The 25,287-nt window shown below is 42.9% G+C and overlaps 2 protein-coding genes across 3 annotated transcripts in view; one reads left to right on the top strand and one right to left on the bottom strand.

The window, feature by feature from the left end:
- The window catches only part of LANCL2 (LanC like 2), a 98,026-nt gene extending 75,319 nt beyond the window's left edge, over positions 1–22,707 (top strand). The window contains exon 9 of the mRNA XM_032643411.1: positions 22,489–22,707. Within this exon, the coding sequence (XP_032499302.1) occupies positions 22,489–22,529 (41 nt within the window). The 3' untranslated portion in view covers positions 22,530–22,707. The remainder of the gene's footprint in view (positions 1–22,488) is intronic.
- Positions 1–25,287, bottom strand: part of VOPP1 (VOPP1 WW domain binding protein) — a 114,791-nt gene that overhangs the window by 4,011 nt on the left and 85,493 nt on the right. For both annotated transcript variants that reach the window (XM_032643415.1, XM_032643416.1), the window contains one exon: positions 22,570–22,706. In XM_032643415.1, the coding sequence (XP_032499306.1) occupies positions 22,570–22,706 (137 nt within the window). The remainder of the gene's footprint in view (positions 1–22,569; positions 22,707–25,287) is intronic.

Raw genomic sequence — 25,287 nt, 5'->3', positions numbered from 1 at the left:
CCCACCAAGGTGTGCAGGATGTCTTGGAAATCTACAAGTGTGCTGAAGGAGAGCGTACAGGACAGAAACACCTGGCCAGAGATGCACTCAAGGGTGTCGGGAGGACAGCAGTCAGCCACGGGTGGCACCTTAATCAGCTCCTGCCTCATCTCACACCTGTGTGGCCCAACAGACGGCACCTGCTTCTACTGGTGCATCTTGCCTGCTGCCAGGAGACGCGCTCGTTTACAAGACATGTTTGTATACAAGCCCGTGACCAGCCAGGACCGTGTGCTTCTCAAGGGCAGAGATTATATTTTATTTATCTCTGAATCCCTTTATATTTTATACAAATAAAAAGTTAAAGATGAATAAAAAGAAGCTAATGTAATAGTCTGGGAAAGACACAATAGAAGCCTCTGAATATGAGAGAAGAAATGGGGAGGAGAGAATGAGAGAGGGGCTCTGGAGGTGTATCCAGGGACCTGGGACCAGCTCAGTGTGGAGCGTGTCGGGAGGAGGAGAGGCCTGCATCGGAAAGGCCCGGCTTCTGGCGTTGATAAGGGGCTCACCAGGCGAGAGAGGGGACAGAGGAAAAGGGCAGGGCCCGCGGGAGCCCAGGCAGCTCTGGGGGCCTTCTTTGTGGAAGTGGCAGCACAGACGTGGCCTTGGCCGAAACCTCCCAGGAGGAGTGTGTAGAAGGGACAGAGGACGGCTGGGGAGAGCAGCGCAGACAAGGCCAGCACTCAAACGAGGAGAAACACAGGAGGCGTAGGCGGCGGCAAAGACTGAAAGGAGAATGCGAGCAAAGAGTGAAGCAGTGAGGTGGGAGCTGTGTCACCGAGCGGGGTTCGGGAGGGGACAGGGCAGCACCGCGCCTTCTCAGCCCACCGGACATTTGGGATTTCTGGCCAACAGTTTCAGCACCATGGCTGGCACAGGAGCCCAGCTGCCGGGGCAAACAGCTGCTCCAGGGTAAGGGGTGAAGACCAGAGGGGAGAGGTGGTGGCTAAAGGGATGCACGACAAGGGCAGACGTGTTTTTTTTTTTTTTTTTTTTTATTTAAAAAACTGCTTTAAGGGACTTCCCTGGTGGCGCAGCGGTTAAGAATCCGCCTGCCAATGCAGGAGACACGGGTTCAATCCCTGGTCCAGGAGGATCCCACATGCCGCAGAGCAACTAAGCCCGTGCGCCACAACTACTGAGCCTGCCCTCTAGAGCTCGCGAGCCACAACTACTGAGCCTGCCCTCTAGAGCTCGCGAGCCACAACTACTGAGCCTGCGCTCTAGAGCTCGTGAGCCACAACTACTGAGCCTGCCCTCTAGAGCTCGCAAGCCACAACTACTGAGCCTGTGCTCTAGAACTCGTGAGCCACAACTACTGAGCCTGCACTCTAGAGCCCGTGAGCCACAACGACTGAGCCCGCGTGCCACAACTACTGAAGCGCATGTGCCTAGAGCCTGTGCTCCACAAGAGAAGCCACCGCAATGAGAAGCCCGTGCACTGCAATGAAGAGTAGCCCCGGCTCACCACAACTAGAGAAAGCCCACATGCAGCAACAAAGACCCAACAGAGCCAAAACAAAACAAAACAAAACAGAAAAAAACTGCTTTAAATTAAGGTACAGTTGATTTACAAGATTATATTAGTTTCAGGTGTACAACACAGTGATTCTAAATTTTTATAGATTATACTCCATTTAAAGTTATTACAAAATAATGGCTATATTTCCCTGGGTTGTACAATATATCCTTGTTTATTATTTTAGACATAGCAGTTTGTACCTCTTAACCTCCTACCCCTATCTTGCCCCTCCATCCTTCCCTCTCCCCACTGGTATCCACTAGTTTGCTCTCTATGTCTGTGAGTCTGCTTCTGTGTTGTTATATTCATTCGTTGTATTTTTTAGATCCCACATAAAAGTGATAACAGACAGTATCTGTCTTTCTCTGTCTGACTTACTTCACTTAGCATAATACCCTCCAGGTCCATCCACATTGTTATACATGGCAAAATTTTATTCTTTTTTATGGCTGAGTAACAGTCCATTGTGTGTGTGTGTGTGTGTGTGTGTGTGTGTGTGTGTGTGTGTGTGTGTGATGCAGTATATATATATATACACACATATATACACCAGGTCTTCTTATCCATTCATCTGTTGATGGACACTTAGTTTACTTCCATATTTTGGCTACTGTACATAGAGCTGCTAAGAATACTGGGTGACATGTACTTTTCAAATCAGTGTTTTCATTTTCTTTGGATGTTTTACCCAGGAGTAGAACTGCAGGATCATTTTATTTCTATTAGTTCTATTTTTAGTTTTTTGAGGAACCTCCATGCTGTTTTCCACAGTGGCTGCACCAACTTATATTCCCACCAACAGTGCACAGGGTTCCCTTTTCTCCACATCCTTGCTAACTTGTTGATGTTAGCCATTCTGACAGGTGTGAGGTGATATCTCGGTGTGACTCTGATTTGCATTTCCCCGGTGATCAGTGATGCTGAATGTCCTTTCATGTACCTATTGGCCACCTGGATATCTTCTCTGGAAATATGTCTATTCAGGTCTTCTGCCCATTTTTTAATCAGGTTGTTTGGTTTTTTGTTGTTGAGTTGCATGAGTTCTTTTTTTTTTTTTTTTTTTTAATTATTTATTTATTTATTTTTGGCTGCGTTGTGTCTTCGTTGCTATGCGAGGGCTTTCTCTAGTTGCGGCGAGCGGGGGCCACTCTTCATCGCGGTGCACGGGCCTCTCGCTGTCATGGCCTCTCTTGTTGCAGAGCACAAGCTCCAGATGCGCAGGCTCAGTAGTTGTGGCTCACGGGCCTAGTTGCTCCGCGGCATGTGGGATCCTCCCAGACCAGGGCTCGAACCCGTGTCCCCTGCATTAGCAGGCAGACTCTCAGCCACTGCGCCATCAGGGAAGCGCGCATGAGTTCTTTATATATTTTGGATATTAACCCCTTACATATGATTTGCAAATCTTTTCTCCCATTCAGAAGGTTCCCTTTTTGTTTTGACGATGGTTTCCTTCCCTGTTAAAAGCTTTTTAGTTTGATGTAGTCCCATTTGTTTATTTTTGCTTTTGTTTCCTTTGCCTTAGGAGACAGATCCAAAAAAAATATTGCTATGACTTATGTCAAAGAGTGTTCTGCTTTATGTTGTCTCCTAGGAGTTTTATGTTTCAGGGCTTACGTTTAGGTCTTTAATCCATTTTGAGTTTATTTTTGTATATGGTATGAGAAAATATTCTAATTTCATTCTTTTACATGTAGCTGTCTAGTTTTCCCAGCACCACTTACCGAAGAGACTGTGTTTTCCCCACTGTATATTCTTACGGCAGAAGTATTTTTAAGGATGGGAAATGCTTGAGTGCATTTATAGAGGTAGGGGCAGAAATACAGGAAAGAGAGAGGATTTCTACAGAGAATATAAGCTCAATGATGGCAGGGACCTTATAAGCCTGCTTCAACATTTGAACGCCACTGTCTAGCAAAGAGCCTGGTACACAGGAGGGCACCCAGCACGTCCTGTCAATTGGGCAGAGAGAAGCAGCACACAGGGACCCACAGTTCCGTGCGTGGGAAGAAGGACCCGGCGCTCACACAGGCAGCCTCTGTACTGCATGCCACTGCGGGTCGGTGATTTGAGCAGACACATTCCAAAGTCCTCAAAGAAGAGATGCTCACAGACAGTAGCAAAATGGTGACAAAGAGCGGCACAGCCAACTGGCATGGCATTCAAAGTAGCCGGGACTGTAAGGGTACAGAAGTGATGGCCAGGAGACAAGGGGACACCTGCACCATCTCCCTGACTTAGCGGGGGCGGAATGTGGGAGAAGAGAACTTGCCCTTCAGTTCTGAAGGCTTACGGTGGATGGTTTAGTTAGAGAAAGAAAAGACAGAGTGTCTGTGAAGAAGTTGGAGTTAGAGGAAGACTGTTTCTCCAGGAGATAGAGAGGAAAGGACCAGGAGAAGTGGGCAAAACAGCTGCAGCCACACCGCTGCCCCGCTGTTCCCTCATCTGCATTGCATCTCTACCCTATGCAGAGGGCGCGGTGGGGACAGCAAGGGTATCGGCATTGCATCCACTTTCCTGAAGACACGGAGGCTCAGCGAGACAAAACTTCCCAAGGTCACACAGCTGCCATATGGAGGCACTGGAATTTGAACCCAGTAGTGTACTGGCAAGCCCAGGCTCTTTCCACTGTGACGTGTGTCTCATAACGGGGTGAGGAAACGGGGGAAGAAGTTCCGGCTAAAGAGGGACGGGCAAACCCAGAGAAGGCTGGTGACGTGAGGGACCTACATTCTGGGCGCCATCCCAGGACTAAGGGCTTGGCTGAGGGCTGTCACGGCCCAGGCTCCCCGGGCTCCACCACCCGCCCCGGGCTGCGCTCTTAACCCGGCCACAGCCTCCTTCTCCAGAGACTTGAAGTTATTCCACCCCCTGCAGCCATCGTCTCTTCCTCCTTGAGAGTCTCTGTGCGATTTGAGGGGGAGCCCTAGATTCAGCAGAGATGTGTTGACTGACAGGCGCCCCACCCGAGCGGACACACTGTTTAATTCAGTTGCCCAAGATTTTTGTATTTATGATCATTAAACATGATCCAATATAACTTTACTTTGGTTACACTAGGTTTACATGTTATACTAGCTTTACAAAACAAATTAGGTAGATTTTCTATACTTGTAGTAATTCATAAGCATTGACGTGAACTGTTTCTTCAAAGTTTCAAAGATACCATCTGCCAAAGGAGGGCCTGGCCGCCAAGCTTTCTTAACGACGACCCTGCCGCCACTCGGCCAAGCTCACCGGCCAGTAAGTCATGAGGAGATAAGCTAGGCCAACCTTTTCTTGGGATGCAGAAGAACCTGGCTGGCCGCAGAGAACGGAGTGGGAACGCAGGACAGCCGATGGCCACCTGAGAAAGACCGAGTGGTCTGCCAGCAGTGGGTCCGCCGGGTCCCAGGGCCCTGCTGTCTGACTCCATCGGTTCCCCGCGCCTTTACAATCAGCCCAGCTCAGAGCTGGCTCCAGTGTTCTCTTCCTCCACACGCTGCCTGTGTTCTCACGGTTTAATCAGAGCCCAGGCGCTACACCCACCTCCTCCAGCGAGGCTGCTTCTCAAGGTTCAGGCAGGTTTCTCAAACACATTCCAGCAGACACAGAGCTCACCCCTCCACCTGTGACTCGAATGTCCTGTATTCGTCCCCCTCCGTGTCACCACAGCCACCAATCCACTCACAGGACAGTAAGCCGAGTTCCCGTACGAGAGATAAAAAGCCCTCCGTCATCAGGTTCTTACCTGTTTCGAAGTCTCATTTCTCACCATCCTGCCTCATTCTTTACCTCCCAACAACAACCCAATTGCTTGCACCCTGCCCACCTCTCCCTCACCCTCGTCAGAGAGCAGCTCCTGGGCATCCAACGTGCAGACCACTCCTCCTGGGAAGTCCTTCCCCATCTTCACACCACTGCTCCCCGGCCTCTCATCGGGTCAATTCCCATTTATCTTTCAAGTCTCAAATCAGAATCACAGCTCACTGACTCCCACCCCCATCCTAGCTGGATTAGGTACCCTGTCCTCTTGGCACCCAGAACAAAACCTGCATATCGGCACCGCAGTGCAGTAGAATACTTTGAGTCTCTGCACTTGAGGAGAGGATTCCACTCACCTGGGAACCCTCGGAGCCCAGAGCAGCCCCTGGCATTGCAGCAGACATTGAATCCATATGTGAGATGCACAATGGAAGAAGGGACGAATAGTGATTCTGGTCTGGACTTTGCCTCTGCCACACCATGCTGGACACACACGGCAGCTTCCTGAGACAGGCCTCTTCCTGATGTGACGCGAAGAACTGGCTGCCCCAGCCCAGCAAGCCTGCACCAACCCCACCCGTTGCCCTCGAGGACAGAAGCATCTGAAGGGATGACCCCCAACTCCCTATCACGAGTGATGGGGGGTCTGGGGCTGTGATCTTTGTACCAGAGGTGTGCTGCAGGCGTGTCTGGAATATTCACGCAGTGTGGTCACTCACACCAGAGGGTAACGAGAAACAGTGGCAAATGGGTCCAATTTAATTGTTATTTTTATGTTAACGGTCACAACTCATGGATATTGCTGGGAACTGGAAGGATGGGATCAAAACATCTGAGCACCTTAGAATATTAAAGAAATAGAACAGATGGGAGGTGGATAAATTAGGTACTTGTCAAGAACATAGACCCTGAGGTGAACAAACACAGGGATGGAACTTGCTAGAGAGACTGGTTGAGGGCACAGGCAATAGGAACGGAGCCTGTACCCTCGTGGTGAGTGTGACGGTTACCCGGGCTAGATGGGGCACCAGCTGGCACAGAGGACGAGGGGGTCCCAGACATTCAATACGCTTGGCTCATTTGGCTAAAGCAGAACCCTTGACAAGACACTGACCTGGCTGGGCACTCAAGCTCCCACAGAGAAGAGAAACGGAGAGGAGACAGACTCAGTTCTGACTCACTCAGGGAGGTGGAGGGAAGAAGACACCATCGTATGTGTGAGAACCACAGACAGGGGAGGCCAGGCAAGAACGGGTATGTGCCACAGACTTGAGAGAGATCATTTCAAAAATGTCCCCCCAGATCTACACATGGTTGAATGGCAAAAGACTCTAGAGTCCAAAGCATTTTAAAATCATAGTCAATCAATGGAACAGGACAGAAAGTCCAGAAATAAACCCACACACCTATGGTCAATTAATCTACGACAAAGGAGGCAAGGATATACAATGGAGAGAAGACAGTCTCCTCAATAAGTGGTTCTGGGAAAACTGGACAGCTACATGGAAAAGAATGAAATTAAAACATACTTTCACACCATACACAAAAATAAACTCCAAGTGGATGAAAGACCGAAATGTAAGGCTGGATACGATACAACTCTTAGAGGAAAACAGAGGCAGAACACTCTTTGACATAAATCGAAGCAAGATCTTTTTCAATCCACCTCCTAGAGTAATGAAAATAAAAACAAAAATAAACAAATGGGACCTAATTAAACTTAAAAGCTCTTGCACAGCAAAGGAAATCATAATCAAAATGAAAAGACAACCTTCAGAATGGGAGAAAATATTTGCAAACGAAGCAACCGACAAGGGATTGACCTCTAAAATATACAAACAGCTCATGCAGCTCAATATCAAAAAAACCAACAACTCAATCAAAAAATGGGTGGAAGATCTAAATAGACATTTCTCCAAAGAAGATACACAGGTGACCAAAAAGCACGTGAAAAGATGCTCAACACCACTAATTATTAGAAAAATGCAAATCAAAACTACAATGAGGTATCACCTCACACCAGTCAGAATGACCATCATCAAAAAATCTACAAACAAGAAATGCTGGAGAGGGTGTGGAGAAAAGGGAACCCTCCTACACTGTTGGTGGGAATGTAAATTGGTGCAGCCACTATGGAGAACAGTACGAAGGTTCCTTAAAATACTAAAAATAAAACTACCATTATGACCCAGCAATCCCACTCCTGGGCATGTACCCAGAGAAAACCATAATTCGAAAAGACACATGCACCCCAATGTTCACTGCAGCACTATTTACAACAGCCAGGATATGGAAGCAACCTAAATGTCCATCAACAGAGGAATGGATAAAGAAGCAGTGGTACATGTATACGATGGAATATTACTCAACCATAAAAAAAGAATGAAATAATGCCATTTGTAGCAATATGGATGGGCCCAGGGACTGTCATACTGAGTGAAGTAATTCAGACAGAGAAAGACAAATATCATATGATATCGCTTATATGTGGAATCTAAAAAAGGGGTACAAATGGGCTTATGTACAAAATAGAAATAGAGTTACAGATGTAGAAAACCAACTTATGGTTACCAGGGGGTAAGGGTGGGAGGGATAAATTGGGAGATTGGATTGACATGTACACACTACTGTATATAAAATAGATAACTAATAAGGACCTGCTGTATAGCACAGGGAACTCTACTCAATACTCTGTAATGGCCTATATGGGAAAAGAACCTAAAACAGGTGGATATATGTATATGTATAACTGATTAACTTTACTGTACACTTGAAACTAACACAACATTGTAAATCAACTATACTCCAATAAAAATTTTTTTTAAATAATAAAATTATTATTTCAACTCCATAATCGCAAATAAGCAGGGTGATAAGAAAAATTTCAAAGGTCCCAGGGCTCCCCTGGTGGCGCAGTGGTTGAGAGTCCGCCTGCCAACGCAGGGGACACGGGTTCGTGCCCCGGTCCGGGAAGATCCCACATGCCGCGGAGAGGCTGGGCCCGTGAGCCATGGCCACTGGGCCTGCGTGTCCGGAGACTGTGCTCCGCAACGGGAGAGGCCATAACAGTGAGAGGCCCACGTACCACAAAAAAAAAAAAAAAAAGGTCCCAAACCAAGCCAATATGACTGATCCTACACAACAAAATTGAAAGTGGGAATATCCTCAGAAACAAACGCAGAATGGAATCAGGTAAAATAAAGCCCAACAGAGCTGAAGCTTGGTACAGACTCTGAACCAAAGAAAGAACCTTTTAAGTATATGCATGGGGGGTTAAAGAAGATTCAGAAACAAAGCAAATGGGCCAGAGAAAGGCCTCCAATCTTATTCTCTGTCAAAGCGAATGATTTGCAAAACTGAAACAGAGATTGAAACATGAGTGAGAGAAAATGAAACTCCGAGATAAGTCAGAACTGACTGGGCTTTGGGGAGAGCATTCAGATGGCCTGACTGACACAGTACCACACTGTAGAAAGTGAGAAAGGAAACCCGTATTTAAGCCCTATAGTAATACTATGAGGTATATATTATTTATTCCCAATTTATAGATTCAAAAGCTGATGGCCAAAGATATTATGTAACTTGCCCAGGGATCTTCTCCCACTGGACACTGCCGGATCTGTAAGCCCCGAAGGGTCCGTCCTGCATCCCAGGATGTGTAGAGGCAGCAGTGAGGACAGATGGCAGCGGGGGGACCGGCCTGAGCTCCAGCAGGCTGCTAAGCATGAAGGTAAACCAGGAGCCTCCGTCTTTGTGATTTTTTGTCACAAGAGATTACTCTCAAAAATAATTTTAGGCTGGCTGAATTAGGGTGTGTGTTACTTGCAGCCAAAACACCTGAGCTAATTCTTGGAGAGCACATTCTCATGACCAATAGACAAGTGTCCCCCCTTCATAACTTGCCCCCTTTCCTCTAAGCCTTCTGGTTTAATTTTGTTTTATGTTGCATCTATTCATGTTGCTAATTGTCTCAGCTACTAAAAATACTTTTTCAGTTCATCCTCCAGGAATTATTTTTAGGTATATAACGATACACTGTTTACAAAGAGAGTTTTGTTTCTCCTTCCTAATGATTAAATATTTTCATGTTAATACTTAAGCCAAGAATTTCTAGAACAGTGTTAAATATTGATACTAAATATCCTAATTTTATTACTTTTACTGTTACACTAAGTATGTTGTTGGCAGCAGGTCTACAGTACAAAGTGAATTCATTAGAAAATTACTAAACATTCCCACTGGGACTTCCTTGGTGGTCCACGGGCTAAGACTCCGTGCTCCCAATGCAGGGGGTCTGGGTTTGATCCTTGCTCAGGGAGCTAAATCCCACATGCAGCAACTAGAGGTCATGCATGCTGCAACTAAGACCCAGCACAGCCAAATAAATAAATAAATAAAATTTAAAATATACATTAAAATAACGTCATTGCTGGTAACACTGGGCTGAGCGTGTATCATTGAGGACTTGGTCCTCACCTCCGAGGACCCCAAACACACACTCTAAGTCTCTGTTGTATTAAGAAAGAGCCTTACGTTTCTAGACGTACTACAGTTTACATTACTACTTTTGAGTTTTGATAAGAAATGTATATTGAACTTTGTCAACAGCCTTTTCAGCATCTACTGAGATACTCACTGATCTTTTCAAAAATTAAAACAAACCTAGAGAATGTATATTGGTTATAAACAAATGACTCAAACCTGAGATCAGGTGATGGACATTTTAGGTTCAAGCAAAACAGCACTTTCACCGCTCCCTGTTTTCTACACCACAAAGCACTCACCATAAGTCGTTTCCATCCATCACCATACACTTGGCCCCTTCACCCATTTTGCCCACACTGCTTCCCCTCTGGAAACCACTAATCTGTTCTCTGTGTCTATGATTTGGCTTTTGTTTTGTTCATTCATTTGTTTTATTAGATTTTACATATGAGTGAAATCATACAGTTTTTGTCTTTCTTCATCTGACTTATTTCAAAAAGCATAATACCTTCAAGGTCTTCCTATGTTGTTACGAATGGCGGGATTTAATTCTTTTTTATGGCTGAGTCGTATTTCACTGTGTATATATACCACATCTTTCTTCATTCATCCACTGATGGGCACTTAGGTTGTGTCCATGTCTTGGCTACTGTAAATAATGCTGCAGTGAACATAGGGGTGCATAATCTTTTTGATTTAGGGTTTTCATGTTCTTTGGATAAAAACCCAGAGGTGAAATAGCTGGGTCATATGATAGTTCTATTATTAATTTTTTGCGAAATCTCCATACCGTTTTCAATAGTGGCTGCACCAATTTACATTCCGATCAACAGTGCACGAGGGCTCCCTTCTCTCCCCATCCTCTCCAACATTAGTTATTTTTTGTCTTTTCAGTAATAGCCACTGTAACAGGTGTAAGGTGATATCTCATTGTGGTTTTGATTTGCATTTCCCTAATAATTAATGATGGCTAACATTTTTTTTTTTCTTGCGGTACGCGGGGCCCTCACCGCTGTGGCCTTTCCCGTTGCGGAGCACAGGCTCCAGACGCGCAGGCCCAGTGGCCATGGCTCACGGGCCCAGCCGCTCTGCGGCATGTGGGATCCTCCCGGACCGGGGCACAAACCCACGTCCCCTGCATCGGCAGGCGGACTCCCAACCATTGCGCCCACCAGGGAAGCCCCCGCTAACATTTTTTCATGTGCCTATTGGCCATCTGTATGTCTTCTTTGGAAAAATGTCTGTTGAGATCTGCCAACTTTTAATCAGATTTGTTTTTTTGTTGTTGGGTGTATGAGTTCTTTGTATATTTTGGATATTAACCCCATATTGGATATATGATTTGCAAATATCTTCTCCCATTCAGCAGGTTGTCTTTTTGTTTTGATGATAGTTTCCTTCACTGTGCAGAAGCTTTTTAGTTTGATGTTGTCCCATTTGTTGATTTTTGATTTTGTTTCTCTTGCCTTTGAATTTAGATCCACAAAAACGTCACTAAGATAGATGTCAATGAGGTTACCACCTATGTTTTCTTCTAGGAGTTTTATGGTTTCCTCTTATATTCAAGTCTTTAATAAAATTTGAGCTAATTTTTGTATATGGTGTAAAACAGGGGTCTTTTGCATGTGGCTGTCCAGTTTTCCCAACTGCATTTATTGCAAAAGATTATCCTTTCTCAATTGTATGTTCTTTGTCATAATTTAATTGTGCATATATGTGTGGGTATATTTCTGGGCTCTCTACTCTGTTCCATTCACCTATGTGTCTGTTTTGACTACTGTAGCTTTGTAGTATAGTTTAAAACCAGGGCACATGATACGTCCAGCTTTTTTCTTCTTTCTCAAGATTGTTTTGGCTATTTGGGATCTTTTGTGTTTCTATACAAATTTTAGAATTATTTGTTCTAGTTCTGTGAAAAAATGCCATTGGAATTTTGATAGGGACTGCAATGAACCTGTAGAGTGCTTTGGGTAGTATGGACATTTTAACAACATTAATTCTTCCAGTACATAAACATGGAGTATTGTTCCCTTTATTTGTGTCTTCTTCAATTTCTTTCATCAGCATCTTATAGCTTGTAGTGTACAGGTCTTTCACTTCCTTGGTTAAATTTATTCCAAGGTATTTTATTCTTTTTGAGGCAATCATAAATGGGGCTGTTTTCTTAATTTCTCTCTCTGATAGTTTATTAGTATATCATTGAGGACTTGATCCTTGCCTTCAAGGATGCTCAAGGAACACATACTCTAAGTCTTTATTATATTAAGAAAAAGACTTACATTGCTACTTACATTACTAGTTAAAACTACCTTATTAGTTTTGAAAGAGTTTTGGTGAGGAATGTATATTAAATTTTATCGACAGCCTTTTCAGCATCCACTGAGGTACTTGTTGCATTTTTCGTTGCCTTTTTGTTATTGTAAAATACACATAACATAAAATTTACCATCTTAACCATTTTTAAGTATATGATTCAGTGGCATTAAATACACTCACATTGTTGTGCAACCATCACCAAGATACATCCCCATAACTCTCTTCATCTTGTAAAACTGAAAATCTACATCCATTAAATAGTAACTTCCCCAAAATCCACTCCCTCAAGCCCTAGACAACCACCATTACATTTTCTGTCTTTATGATTCTGACTACTCTAAGTGCCACATATAAGTGGAATCATACAGTATTAGTCTTATGATTGGCTTATTGCACTTAGAATAATATCTTCAAAATTCATCCATGTTGTAGCATATCAGAATTCCTTCCTTTTTAAGGCTGAATAATATTCCATTGTGTGTATTTGCTTATCCGTTCATCAGTTGATGGACACTTGGGTGCTTCCACAGTTTAGTAATTGGGAATAATGCTGCTATGAACATGGGTGTACAAATATCCCTTCGAGATTCTGCTTTCAATTTCTCTGGGTATGTACCCAGAAGTGGAATTGCTGGATTGTATGGTAATTCTATTTTTAATTTTTTGAGGAACCTGCATACTGTTTCCACAGTGGCTGTACTATTTTACATTCCCACCAGCAGTGCAAAAGGTTCCAATTTCTCCACATCCTTGCCAACACTTGTTTTCTGCTTTTTGATAGTAGCTATCTTAATGGGTGTGAGGTGGTATCTTGTAGTTTTGTTTTTTTTTTTTTTGGGCTGCATTGGGTCTTCGTTGCTGCTCATGGGCTTTCTCTAGCTGTGGCGAGCAAGGGATACTCTTCGCCATGGTGCGTGGGCTTCTCATTGTGGTGGCTTCTCTTGTTGCAAAGCGTGGGCTCCAGGCACGTGGCCTTCTGTAGTTGTGGCTCCCAGGCTCCAGAGTGCAGCCTCAGTAGTTGTGGTGCACAGGCTTTGTTGCTCCGCGGTACGTGGGATCATCCTGGACCAGGGCTCGAACACGTGTCCCCGGCATCGGCAGGCGGATTCTTAACCACTGCCCCACCAGGGAAGTCCCTATCTTGTAGTTTTGATTTGTATTTCCCTAATGATTACTGAGCATCTTTTCATGTACTTGCTAACCATTCGTATCTTCTCTGGAGAAATGAGCATTCAATTCCTTTGCCCATTTTTGAATAGGGTTGTTTTATTTTTTCATTGTTGAATTTTAGGAGTTCTATATTTAATCTGGATATTAATTGCTTATCAAATATATGATTTGCAAATATTTTCTCCTATTGTGGAGGTAGCCTTTTAACTCTATTCATAGTGTCCTTTAATGCACAATTTAAAAAATTTTTCATGAAGTCCAATTTGCCTGTTTTTTTATTTTATTACCCACACCTTTGGTATCATGTCCAAGAAATCACTGCTGACGCTAATGTTCAGACACTTTGTCCTTGTTTTCTTCTAAGAGTTTTATTGTTTTAAGTCTTACATTTAGGACCTTGATCCACTTTGAGTTAATTTTTGTATATGGTGTTAGGTAAGGGTCCAACTTGATTCTTTTGCATGTGGATATTCAGTTTTCCCAGCACCATTTGTTGGAAAAGACTGTCCTTTCCCCATGGAGTGGTCTTGGTACCCTTGTCAAAAAACATTTGACCATACATGTGAGGGTTTACTGTTGGGTTCTCTATTCTATTCTGTTGGTCTATATGTCTGCCTTTATGCCCTCACCAGACTGTTTTGATTAATGTAGCTATGTAGTAAATTTTGAAATCAGGAAGTGTGAGTCCTCCAATTTTTTCTTCTTTTTCAAGACTGTTTCGGCTATTTGGGGTCCTCTGAGATTCCATATTAATTTTAGGATGGGTTTTTCCTACCTGGAAAAAAATCACTGGGATTTTAATTGGATTTGCATTGAATCTGTAGATCATATCGGGTGGTACTGACATTCTAACAATACTGTCTTACAATCAATGAACATAAAATCTGTTTCCATTTATTTACATCTTTTAAAATTTCTTCAGGCAATGTTTTATAGTTTTCACTGTACAAGACTTTCACCTTCTTGGTTAATTAATTCCTAATTATTTTCTTCTCCTTGATGTTATTACTAATGGAGTTTTTGGGTAATTTCCTTCTCACATTGTTCGTGTATAGAAACTTAACTGATTCTTGTGTGTTGACTTTGTGTCCTGCTACTTTGCTGAATTCATTTATCATTTCTAACAGTTTTGTTTTCTAGAATCCGTATGTTTTACTACACACAAGATCATATTAGCTGCAAAGAGAGACAATTTGACTTCTTTCTCTCTAATTTTGATGTCTTTATTTTTCTTGATTTATTCCTTTGGCAAGAATTTCCAGCACTATGTTGAAGAGAAATGGTAAAAGCACGTATCCCTTGCCTTGCTCCTGATCTTTGAGAAAAAATTTTCAGTCTTTCACCATCAGGTATGATGTAAGCTGTGAGGTTTTCATATATGGATTTTATGAGGTAGTTTTATGAGGTAGTTTCTATTCCTAGTTTATTGAGTGTTTTGATCATGAAAGGGTGTTCCATTTTGTCATTTTTTCTGCATCAATTGATAAAATCATTTCTTTCCTTCATTATGTTGACAGGATGTATTACTCCAACCAATTTTTATATGTTGAACCAACCTTACATTACAGGAAATGTTTGCTACTACTTTGTTGAGGATTTTTACATCAATGTTGATCAAGGACATTGGCCTGTAATTTTTTTTTTTTTGTAGTGTCTTTGTCTGGCTTTGGTATCAGGATAATGCTGGCCTCACAGAATGAGTTAAGAAATGTTCCTACCTCTTCAATTTGGGGGGAAAGTGTGAGAAGGATTGATATTAGTTCTTATTCAAATATTTGGTAAAATTCACCACTGAAGCCATTAGGTCCAAGGCTTTACTTTGTTTGGAGTTTTCTGATGACTGATTCAGTCTCCTTACTAGTTATAGGTCTATTCAGACTTTCGATTTCTTCATGATTTAGTCTTGGTAGGTTTTGTGTTTCTAGAAATTTGTCCTATCTAATTAACCCAATTTTTTGCTGTACAATTGTTCTCTCGTATAATCATTTTTATTTCTGTAGAATTGGTAGTAATGTCCTACTTTCATTTCTGATTTTAGTAATTTATGCCTTGTATTTTTCTTCCTAAGGGAAAAAAAAAAAAATATATATATATATAGCTACCCAGCTCTCTTTTGGTTACTATTTAAAGATAAGGAATATATTTTCCTTCCTTTCATTTTCAACCTGTGTTTTGGGGTCTGAAATGTACGATGCAGTGAATGATACAAATTCAGTAGAAACTATACTTGGAATTTTGATCTTTTCCTGGGCTAGTGATATGTGATAAGATCCTCTCTCATGATTCTGGACAGTGGCAGCTAACCACAGCTCCCAGTCAGCCATGTGATCACAAGGGTAAAGAGCCGGTTCACTCACAACCATTCTGTACCCAGACAACCATTCTGTTTTTCACTTTCTGTACAGTATTCAATAAATTACATGAGTTATTCACACTTTATTATTAAATAGGCTTTGTGTTAGATGATTTTGCCCAACTGTAGGGTAGTGTAAGTTTTCTGAGCACATTTAAGATAACTAGGCTAAGCTATGGTGTTCAATAGGTTAAGTGTATTAAATGCATTTTCAACTTATTATATTTTCAATTTAAGATGGGTTTCCGGGGGAATTCCCTGGTGGTGCAGTGGTTAAGAATCTGCCTGCCAATGCAAGGGACATGGGTTCGAGCCCTGGTCCAGGAAGATCCCACATGTCGCGGAGCAACTAAGCCTGTGCGCCACAACCACAGAGCCTGCAAGTCACAACTACTGAGCCCATGCACCACAACTACTAAAGCCCGAGCGCCTAGAGCCCCTGCTCCGCAACAAGAGAAGCCACCGCGGTGAGAAGCCCGTGCACCACAACAAAGAGTATCCCCCGCTCATTGCAACTAGAGAAAGCCCACGCGCAGCAACAAAGACCCAACGCAGCCAATGATATAAATAAATAAATAAATAAATAAATAAAACAAAAACAATAAGATGGGTTTCCAGGACCCTATCATAAGCCGAGGAAGATCTGTGTTTGGATCACGTGTTTATCCATTCTGCCAATCTCTGTCTTTCGACTGGAGAGTTTAATCCATTTACATTTGAAGTATTTACCAATAAGGAGGGATTTACTTCTGTCATTGTGCTATTTGTTTTCTATATGCTTTACAGCTTTCTGGGCCCTCATTTTCTGCATTATTGACTTATGTTTTTAGTGGCTTTTTTGAAGTGCAATGTTTTATGTTTAGTGGAGCTTTTGAAAGCAATGTTTAATTCCTTTCTCATTTCTTTTTGTGTATTCTATAGCTGTTTCTTTGTGGTTAACATCCTACTGTTAGACACTGTTCAGTCATCCATCAGTTCCAGGACCCCCTGAAGACATGAACGTCTGTGGATGCTCAAAGTCCTTTATAGAAAATTATATAGTATTTGCATATAACCTATGCACATCCTCCTGTTTACTTTAAGTCATCTCTAGATTACTCATAATACCTAACACCATGTAACTGCTATGTAAATAGTTGCCAGCATGTGTCAAATTCAAGTTTTGCATTTTGGAACGTTCTGAAATTGTTAAAAAATATTTTTGATCAACCGTTGGTTGAATCCATGTATGCAGAACCCGTGGATACAGAGGGCTCACCGTAATTTGAATTTATACCAGCTTAACGTCAATAACATACAAAAACTGCTCATTTTCCGTTCTGTCCCCACCCTTTTCAGTGGTTGCTGTCACAAAATCACATCTTCATATGTTGTGTGCTCTCCAAAACATAAACTAATAATTCTTTTAAATGTATTAGTCTCTTAAATTATGTAGAAAAGAAGATTTGGAGTTACAATCAACATTATAGTAATACTAGCTTTTGTCCTAATAACTATTTTTTTCTTTAAACGTAATAGTCTATTAAATCATGTAGAAAACAAAAAGTAAAGTACAAACCACTGCTCCAATAATACTGGCTTTATAATTGCCCAGGTATTTACCTTGATTGAGATCTTCATTTCTCCATACAGCTTCGAATACCTGTCTAGTGCCCTTTCATTTCACTTGCAGGTCTCCCTTGAGCATTTCTTGAAGGGCAAGGTCTAGTGGTCATGAACTCCCTTGCTTTGATTTATCTGGGAAAGTCTTAAGTCCTCCCTCAATTTTGAAGGACACTTTTGCCAGATATAGGCTTCTTGGTTGACAGTTTTTATTCTTTTATTTGAATGTATTGTCCCACAGCCTTCTGGCCTCCATAACTTCTGATGAGAAATCTGCTCATAATCACATCAAGGGTCCCTTGTTTGTGATGACTTGCTTCTTCCTGCTACTTTCAAGCTTTTCTCTTTGTGCTTGGCTTTTGAAAGTTGATTATGTGTCTTGGTGTGGGTCTCTGAGTTCCTCTTACTTGGAGTGGTTGTTTATATTCATGTCTTCCATCAGATTTTGGAAGTTTTGGGCCGTTATTTCTTTAAATAATGCTCCTTTTATCTCTTTTCTCCTTCTGAGACTCCCACCCCACGATGCCTAAGCTGATCTGCTTGATGAAGTCCCCCAGGTCTGAGGCTCTGTTCACTTTTCTTCAATCTTGTTTCTTTCTGTTCCTCAGACTACATAATTTCCATTGTCTTATCTTCAAGTTTGCTGATCCTTTCTTCTGTTTACTCAAATCTGCCTTTGAATCATGTAGTGAATTTTTCATTTTGGTTATTGTACTTTTCAGCTCCAGAATTTTTTGTTCATATCTTTTTAGGGTTTCTGTCTTTCTATTGATATTTCTATTTTGCAGACACATTTTTTTGTTTTTGTTTTGATTCTCTCCACATCTTACTTTCGTTCTCTGAGCATCTTTAAGACAGTTGCTTCAAAAGATTTGTCTAAGGCTTCCCTGGTGGTGCAGTGGTTGGGAGTCCGCCTGCCGATGCAGGGGACGCAGGTTTGTGCCCCGGTCCGGGAAGATCCCACATGCTGCGGAGCAGCTGGGCCCGTGAACCATGGCTGCTGAGCCTGCACGTCTGGAGCCCGTGCTCCGCAACAAGAGAGGCCGTGATAGTGAGAGGCCTGTGCACCGCAATGAGCGGTGGCCCCTGCTCACCGCAACTGGAGAGGGCCCATGCGCAGAAACAGGGACCCAACGCAGCCAAAAATAAATTAATTAATTTTAAAAAAAAGATTTGTCTAGCAGATGTGCTGTAGGTCTTTTCCAGGGACAGTCTGTTGGTTTGATTTTTTTTCCTTTGGATGAACCATATTTTCCTGTTTCTTTCTATGGTTTTTTGATCACTGGACATTTGAATCGAATAATGTGATAAGTCTGGAAATCAGATTCTCTCCCTTCCCCGGTGTTTGCTATTTTCTTGTTTTTGTTTCTGCTTATTGTTTTGGGTTTTTGTTGCTGTTATTGTAGGCTGACTCTGTGCAGAGGAAAAGCCTGAGGTGTAAACTTGTCTTCTCAAGTCTTTTCTGAGCCTTTCACTGGGGATGTGCAGTCACTTACTAATTTTTCCTGTATACACAGTTGTTTTGAATGTTCTAGTATTTAATGCCTGGCTCCCAAGAGGGGAAAAAGTGAAAAATAAAGGGGTATGGGGAAGGGCACCAGACATTTAAATCCCCTGGAGGTCACTTCAGCTGGAAGGGGAGGTGCAACAACAGTGGCTGCCTCCTCTTTCCTCAGAAGCAGCAAACAGCAATCAGAGCACAGATCCCCAATATCTGGAGGACAGAGTCCTTTCTGCCGCCTGTCTCCTGCAGGCTGCCCCAGAATCCTCTGCACAGCTGCCTGCCATGTGGCCTAGGGTGAGGGACAGTTAGCTGCTACTGTGTCCAGAGCGGATACTGACCAAAATTAGCTGCAATTTACCCTCCAAGCTTTCCCCTGGAAGTTACAAGCCTTCAACAGATTTCAGAGTTCCAAAACAGTTACGTCAGATAGATTCTGCCAGGACAGTTTTTGTCTAGGTGAGGGGAAAGAATCCTGGTGCTTCTGACTCCACCTTCTTCCCAGAATTTGCTGCCAATCATTGCTTTTTGATATAACTTGCAATGTTAACAGCTTGCTCTCTTTGGACATGGTAGTTTACTTCTCTGACACATTGTTTAATTCAGTTTCCCAAGATTTTTGTATTTATGATCATTAAACATGATCCAATATAATTTTATTTTGGTTACACTAGTTTTACAAGTTACACTAGCTTTACAAAACAAATTAGGTAATTTCCATAACTTTCTATACTTGTAGTAATTCGTAAGCATTGACATGAACTGTTTCTTAAAAGTTTCAAAGATACCATATGAATTTGGAGCCATTCTGAGAGCTAACTCTTTGAAAACATCCTCAAACTCTTGCTTGCTTTGTGGACCACTGAAATTTTCAATATTCTAAGGAATCTTTGGTAATGTACACTTTCCTATCTGACCAAAATTTTCCATTTCAGGAGTACTTCTTTGTAATTTTTAATCTCCTCTGGATATGTAATGTTTCAATTTATGATTTTACTTTTTCTTTATCCAGCTTTACTAACTAGATTTATCAGGGATGGGATTGGCAATGTCATTTACTTTATTTAAAATTTACTTTATTGAAGTACAGTTGATTTACAACGTTGTGTTAATTTCTGCTGTACAGCAAAGTGACATATATATATATTCTTTTTTATATTCTTTTCCATTATGGTTTATTACAGGATATTGAATATAGTTCCCTGTGCTATACAGTAGGATCTTGTTGTTTATCCATTCTATACATAATAGTTTGCATCTGGAAATCCCAAACGCCCACTCCATCCCTCTCCCACCCCTTTCCCCCTTGGAAACCACAAGTCTGTTCTTTATGGCTGTGAGCCTGTTTCTGTTTTGTAGAGAAGTTCACTTGTGTCATATTTTAGAGTCTACATGTAAGTGATATCATATGGTATTTGTCTTTCTCTTTCTGACTTACTTCACTTAATATGATAAGTCCACCCATGTTGCTGCAAATGGCATCATTTCATTCTTTTTATGGCTGAGTAATATTCCATTGTGTATATATACCACATCTTCCTTAGCCACTTCTCTGTCGATGGACATTTAGGTTGCTTCCATGTCTTGGCTATTGCAAATACTGCTGCTGTGAACATAGGGGTGCATGTATCTTTTCCAATTATAGTTTTTTCTGGATCTATATTAGCAATATCGTTTACTTTTATTGCCTTTCACCAAGCACTAACTTTTAGATCTGCAAATCAATTTTTCTTTTTCCTGTAATTAATTTTTATTTTTTATTATGTACTTCTTACTGCTTTCTGTGAGTTTATTAATTTCTGAACCTCTTTCAAGGAGAGGTCAGCTAATTCACCTTCTTATTTTAAACTTGTAACAAAGAATAAGGCTATGAATTTACCTTTAAATGTCAGTTCACTTACATTGCATATGTTTTTGTATTAATTTTTCATTGATACGTCATTCACTGAGCCTGTGCGTCTGGAGCCTGTGCTCCGCAACGGGAGAGGCCACAACAGTGAGAGGCCCGCGTACCACAAAAAAAAAAAAAGAAAGAAAGAAAAGAGGCCGCCGTGTGCAGGCAGCTCAGCTCCCGGGCCCCAGCCCAGGCCTGACGCTGTGGGCCAAGCACACGTGGCATCTTGCATCTGTGGCCACACGGGCCACTAAAAATCCATGTCATGAAGACAGAAGGAAAAGGAAATTCATTAGTCTTTTACCCATTTCTCTGATCTACTGTCTGCTTCTTGAAAAAAAAAAAAAAATCAAAGGACTGACAACTCAGACTAAGCCAGATAAAATCTAGGTTTGGCCTCCCATTTTAACTGAAAATTTGCACTTTGCCCTATGCTGGAGCATAGATTTGAAGCTATTCAAATCTTTCCAAATATGAAAGAATAAAAATCCACTTATGCATGAAAAGTGGTACTAACCCTGAGAGAAAGTTTAAGCTACAGCAACCTCGGAACTGTTGTGGAAAACACATATTCAGATTTTTAGCAACGTTTTAAAAAAATAATAAAAGAAAACCCGGTGGAGTGTTTGGTGGAATAAAACTATAAAAACCAGACCAGCAAATGCCCATCTCAGCATCTCTGTGTCTAAAGGGCAGATGAGAGAGAGCTCTTCCCACACTCGATCCCCCAACTTCTTTCTTTTTTCTTTGAGGTGTGATCGACATACAAAAAGGTGAACATATGTAACGTCTACAACTTGATGAGTTCAGAAATCCATATACACCGTGAAGCCATCCCCACAATATATGCCATAAACCTATCCATCACCTCCAAGCATTTCCTGCTGCCCTCTGAATTTGTGATGACACAACATAAGACCTCCACTCAGCAAAGGCGTGTGTATACGACACAGTGTTACTAACTATAGGTCCCACGCTGTACAGCAGATCTTAGGACTTATCTTACAGAACCGGAACTCTGTAAAAACTGGAACAGAACTCTAGATGTCCGACTGTCTCCCTATGGCGTGTGATGAATAGAGGGAGCCCGCCCACACTCTGGAGGTGGGAAGCCTGACGGGGCAGGTGGCATGCAGGGAGCCACGCGGCCACTGGCCCACCACACAGGCCCAAAGACAGGAGCTCAAGGAGCAGTGCCTCCCCAGCCCTGCAGAGTCCCTGGCGCCCCCTGCCCCCAAAGGGAAGGGAAACATCTCACATGTAATTTCAAAACAAGGAACGGGCCCATGTCCCGAGGGAAACTTGAATTCACCCACCACAGTATGTCTGAGGTTTAGGTAGTTAAAGCAGTGTTTTATAAGAATTAGGAAACCACGAATTCTTTTTGACCCTGGGGCACCACTCTGGGTAATGTTCCCTACATAGGCCAAATGTAACTTGTGCAGACATGTCTATAGCAGCACAATTAATAAGTACTCACAATACTCATAAATGCACAGCAAACGCTTATTGAATGAACGAATGAAAAGCAAAACAAAAGAAAACAAATGATCAGCAAGGACAGACTATCTAAGCAAATCACCATTTAGTAACACGATTAATATTTAGTCCAGAAGCATTAAGAATGTCATGGACAGTACAGTTTCTACATAAAAATTTACACATGAAATAATGTTTAGGAAAAAAAGAGCAAATAACGTGCTGCATAAACATGCATAAAAGATGCACCAAGAATTAGGTAAGAACAAGAGGTGACAGACATACAACACAGCAGACATTGCACTTATTATCAGCACAAATGCACAGTAAGGTTGATCATCAGAACTTAAATGAATGAACATGGCCTGAATTTTTTCTTCCAGCATATTCCGTGGCAGAGAACATGCTTACAGAGAACATGTAAACTGAAAGGAGGAGAGACAAGGACAGAGGGCTTGGCTGACCTGGAGTGGGGTTCGGGGGCTGCCTGGTGTAGGACACGTTGAACGCCGGCTCCTCGATCAGCGGCGGGGGGTACATGCGCCTCCGGATGAAGAAGCCGGCTCCACAGCAGAAGAGCACGCCCATCATCAGGAGGAACCTGGGCGAGAGCACAGGGTGAGGCCCCAGGCAGAGGCCTGGGCAGACGGCAGGGCTCCCTGGCTGGTCCTCCCCGACCACCTTCCCCCGGGACGGGCCCGGTGGAGCACACCAGGGAGACAGCTGGCTTGCAGAGCTCTGGGTGGCCCTGGATGGAGGCCACTCATGCTGAGAAGCTCTCGAAGTGAGCTTTCTGCTTCAAAAGCTCCAAATGGCCGTTGGCTTCAAAGGGCTGGTGCAATTACCTTCCTGACCTCAACTCGATATTTTAGTCAAAACGGGAGATGCCTTTTCAATCCAGTTTGAACACTACTGCTGGTCTTCACTGTCTATTTCCCCCATTTTTCTTTACTGTCAAAGCAAGAAGAGTAAGCACGTGATCCTTTCTAGCAGTTTTCTCTCCATTATTATATGAACATCCATAAAAAATATTTTTTTAAGCGCCCTTCCTAGAGCACTTCTTAATTATAGAGAAACTATAGGAATAGAGAAAACGCTCACAGTCAATAAACAGGCTGTTTTTCAATCTCTAGGTTCTAAGTATGGCTGAACCTTCTACCATGACCCTACAGTCTAACGGACACAGAGCGGAGGCTAAGGATCGGACCTTTGTTCAAATCATCTAAGAATTCTCAGATGTATCACTGGCATTCAATAAATAATGAATGAATGAATGACTCTTCCCACCTCACATTTGCACTATACCCATTTTTCTAGAAACAGGGGGAGTCATTCTGAGAAGGGCCGAGTTGTCTGTTCCACACAGACATAACTGAGAAACTTGCCCATCTCTAAACTGATATGACGATGGGACTCACAGAACCTTCCAGAACCTCACTCAACATGCACACACACTCTTGTAAAGGATGCACACACAGCAGAGCTGGCCACGTCATGGTCTAAAGGCACCTGTCCACACACAAATGAAATTTAAGAAAAGAGGAGACAATAAAGCCTTCAAGAATAATTAACATAATGTTAAGGGTTAAATTAAGTCCATTAGTCAGTCAGTAAGCGTTTACCGGACAACCTTGGAACGCTGAACACGAACAAAGATCAGGGGCACCAGACAGGAAATGATTCAGGAAAAGGACTGAAATTGTGGCTTTCTGATCTCTCATCTAATTCATTATTCATTCAACAAAAATTTTAAGCACCTGCCATGATCCCAGCACCAGTCTGTGCATTCCAGGGCGTAAGACAGGTGGGGTCTCCCCCTCACTGAACTTGAGTTCTCATAGGGGAGGGGGACAGTAAACAACAAATTAACAAAAGTGTTTATTTACAACTCTGACAGTGCTAAGAAAAGCAAGGATGCAACATAGGTTCGGGGTGGGAGTGGCGGGTAAAATATACATAACACACAACTCTGTTCATCATTTCAAGGGTACAATTCAATGCAACAAGAGGGTTAACAAGGGCATCTGTCAGAGTGAGGAAGCTTCTTTTCCTTCAAAGCAACATCTGAGCTGAGCCTGAATGATGGAAAGAAAGAGACAAATTGAAGGGAAGGGAAGGAGCTTTCTTTCTGGGTGGAAAGAACAGCACGAGTGCTCCCACACGAAAAGCTGGGTGGGTGACAGACCCGGAGAGGACAGCTGTGAGCTGCAGATGGGGAGGGGGGTCAGAGGGGCGCAGTCTTGGGGAGCTAGAGGAATCCAAGGTGTGCAAAACAAGGCCCTCTCCGAAGTCAGATGCTGGAATCCAAAGGGGACAGCTTCATTTGGACTCCATGATAATCTTACGTTCAACCCTGGGTCCAACTCTAAACACCTGAGCAGAAAGGTAAAGCACAGGGAGGCTAAATGCACAAGAGGGTTTCCCTTCTCAGTAACACTACTGCTCACTCCCAAGGGACCAGGCTCTCTGGATTAGAAATGCAGAAGCCATACGAGATCTTGGTCTCTTCCATGAGACAAGCCAAAATGTTGGTTACACCATCAAATGGAATACATATTTCTTCCTAGACAAATAAAAGTGATACACACCTCACACCGTGGACTGCTGGAGAGCACACAGGTGCAAGCAAATAAGAACAAAGTCACATGGCAGGAGACCAACTCCCGGCTTAGGGGGCAATCATCAGACTCATTCCTTACTGAAGCAGTAGTCTGAGAGAAACTAACAAGGGTGCAGGGGAATGAGCTTCTGGGAACAGCGGGAGGAAGCAGGGTGTCAGTGAGGGAAGGCGTGCCACGGTAAGAAAGCAGCTCTTGGAAGTGCTGTTACAGGACGATTGTTTCCTAGACATTCTCTTCCACTGCTGAGCGGGTCTGGGGAGCTTCCCTGGGATCAAGAGAGGAAGTTTGTGCCTTTTCTGTCATCAAAAGTAATCCGGTTTCTTCAATTCAATTTGTTTTTCCAGTCCCTTCCTGCCTCCCCCCCGCAGCACTTGGAACAGCAGTTCTCAGCTCCCAATGCAGGCCCCAGGCAGCAGCAGAGCCCCTGCAGATCCAGGGCCGACCTGCCCCAGCCCCCAGCCCCGTGGGAGCCCTGGCAGCAGGGCTGCACTCACCTGCCAGGCTGCACTCTGTTGCAGTGTGCTCTCCAACTCTACACCTTTTCTGATCCTGGGGATTTCA

This window comes from Phocoena sinus, chromosome 9 (genome assembly GCF_008692025.1).
Source record: "Phocoena sinus isolate mPhoSin1 chromosome 9, mPhoSin1.pri, whole genome shotgun sequence".
In the NCBI taxonomy this organism is placed as follows: domain Eukaryota; kingdom Metazoa; phylum Chordata; class Mammalia; order Artiodactyla; family Phocoenidae; genus Phocoena; species Phocoena sinus.
Note: the sequence above shows the minus strand (reverse complement) of the source record. Positions and strands in the feature narration are given on the sequence as shown.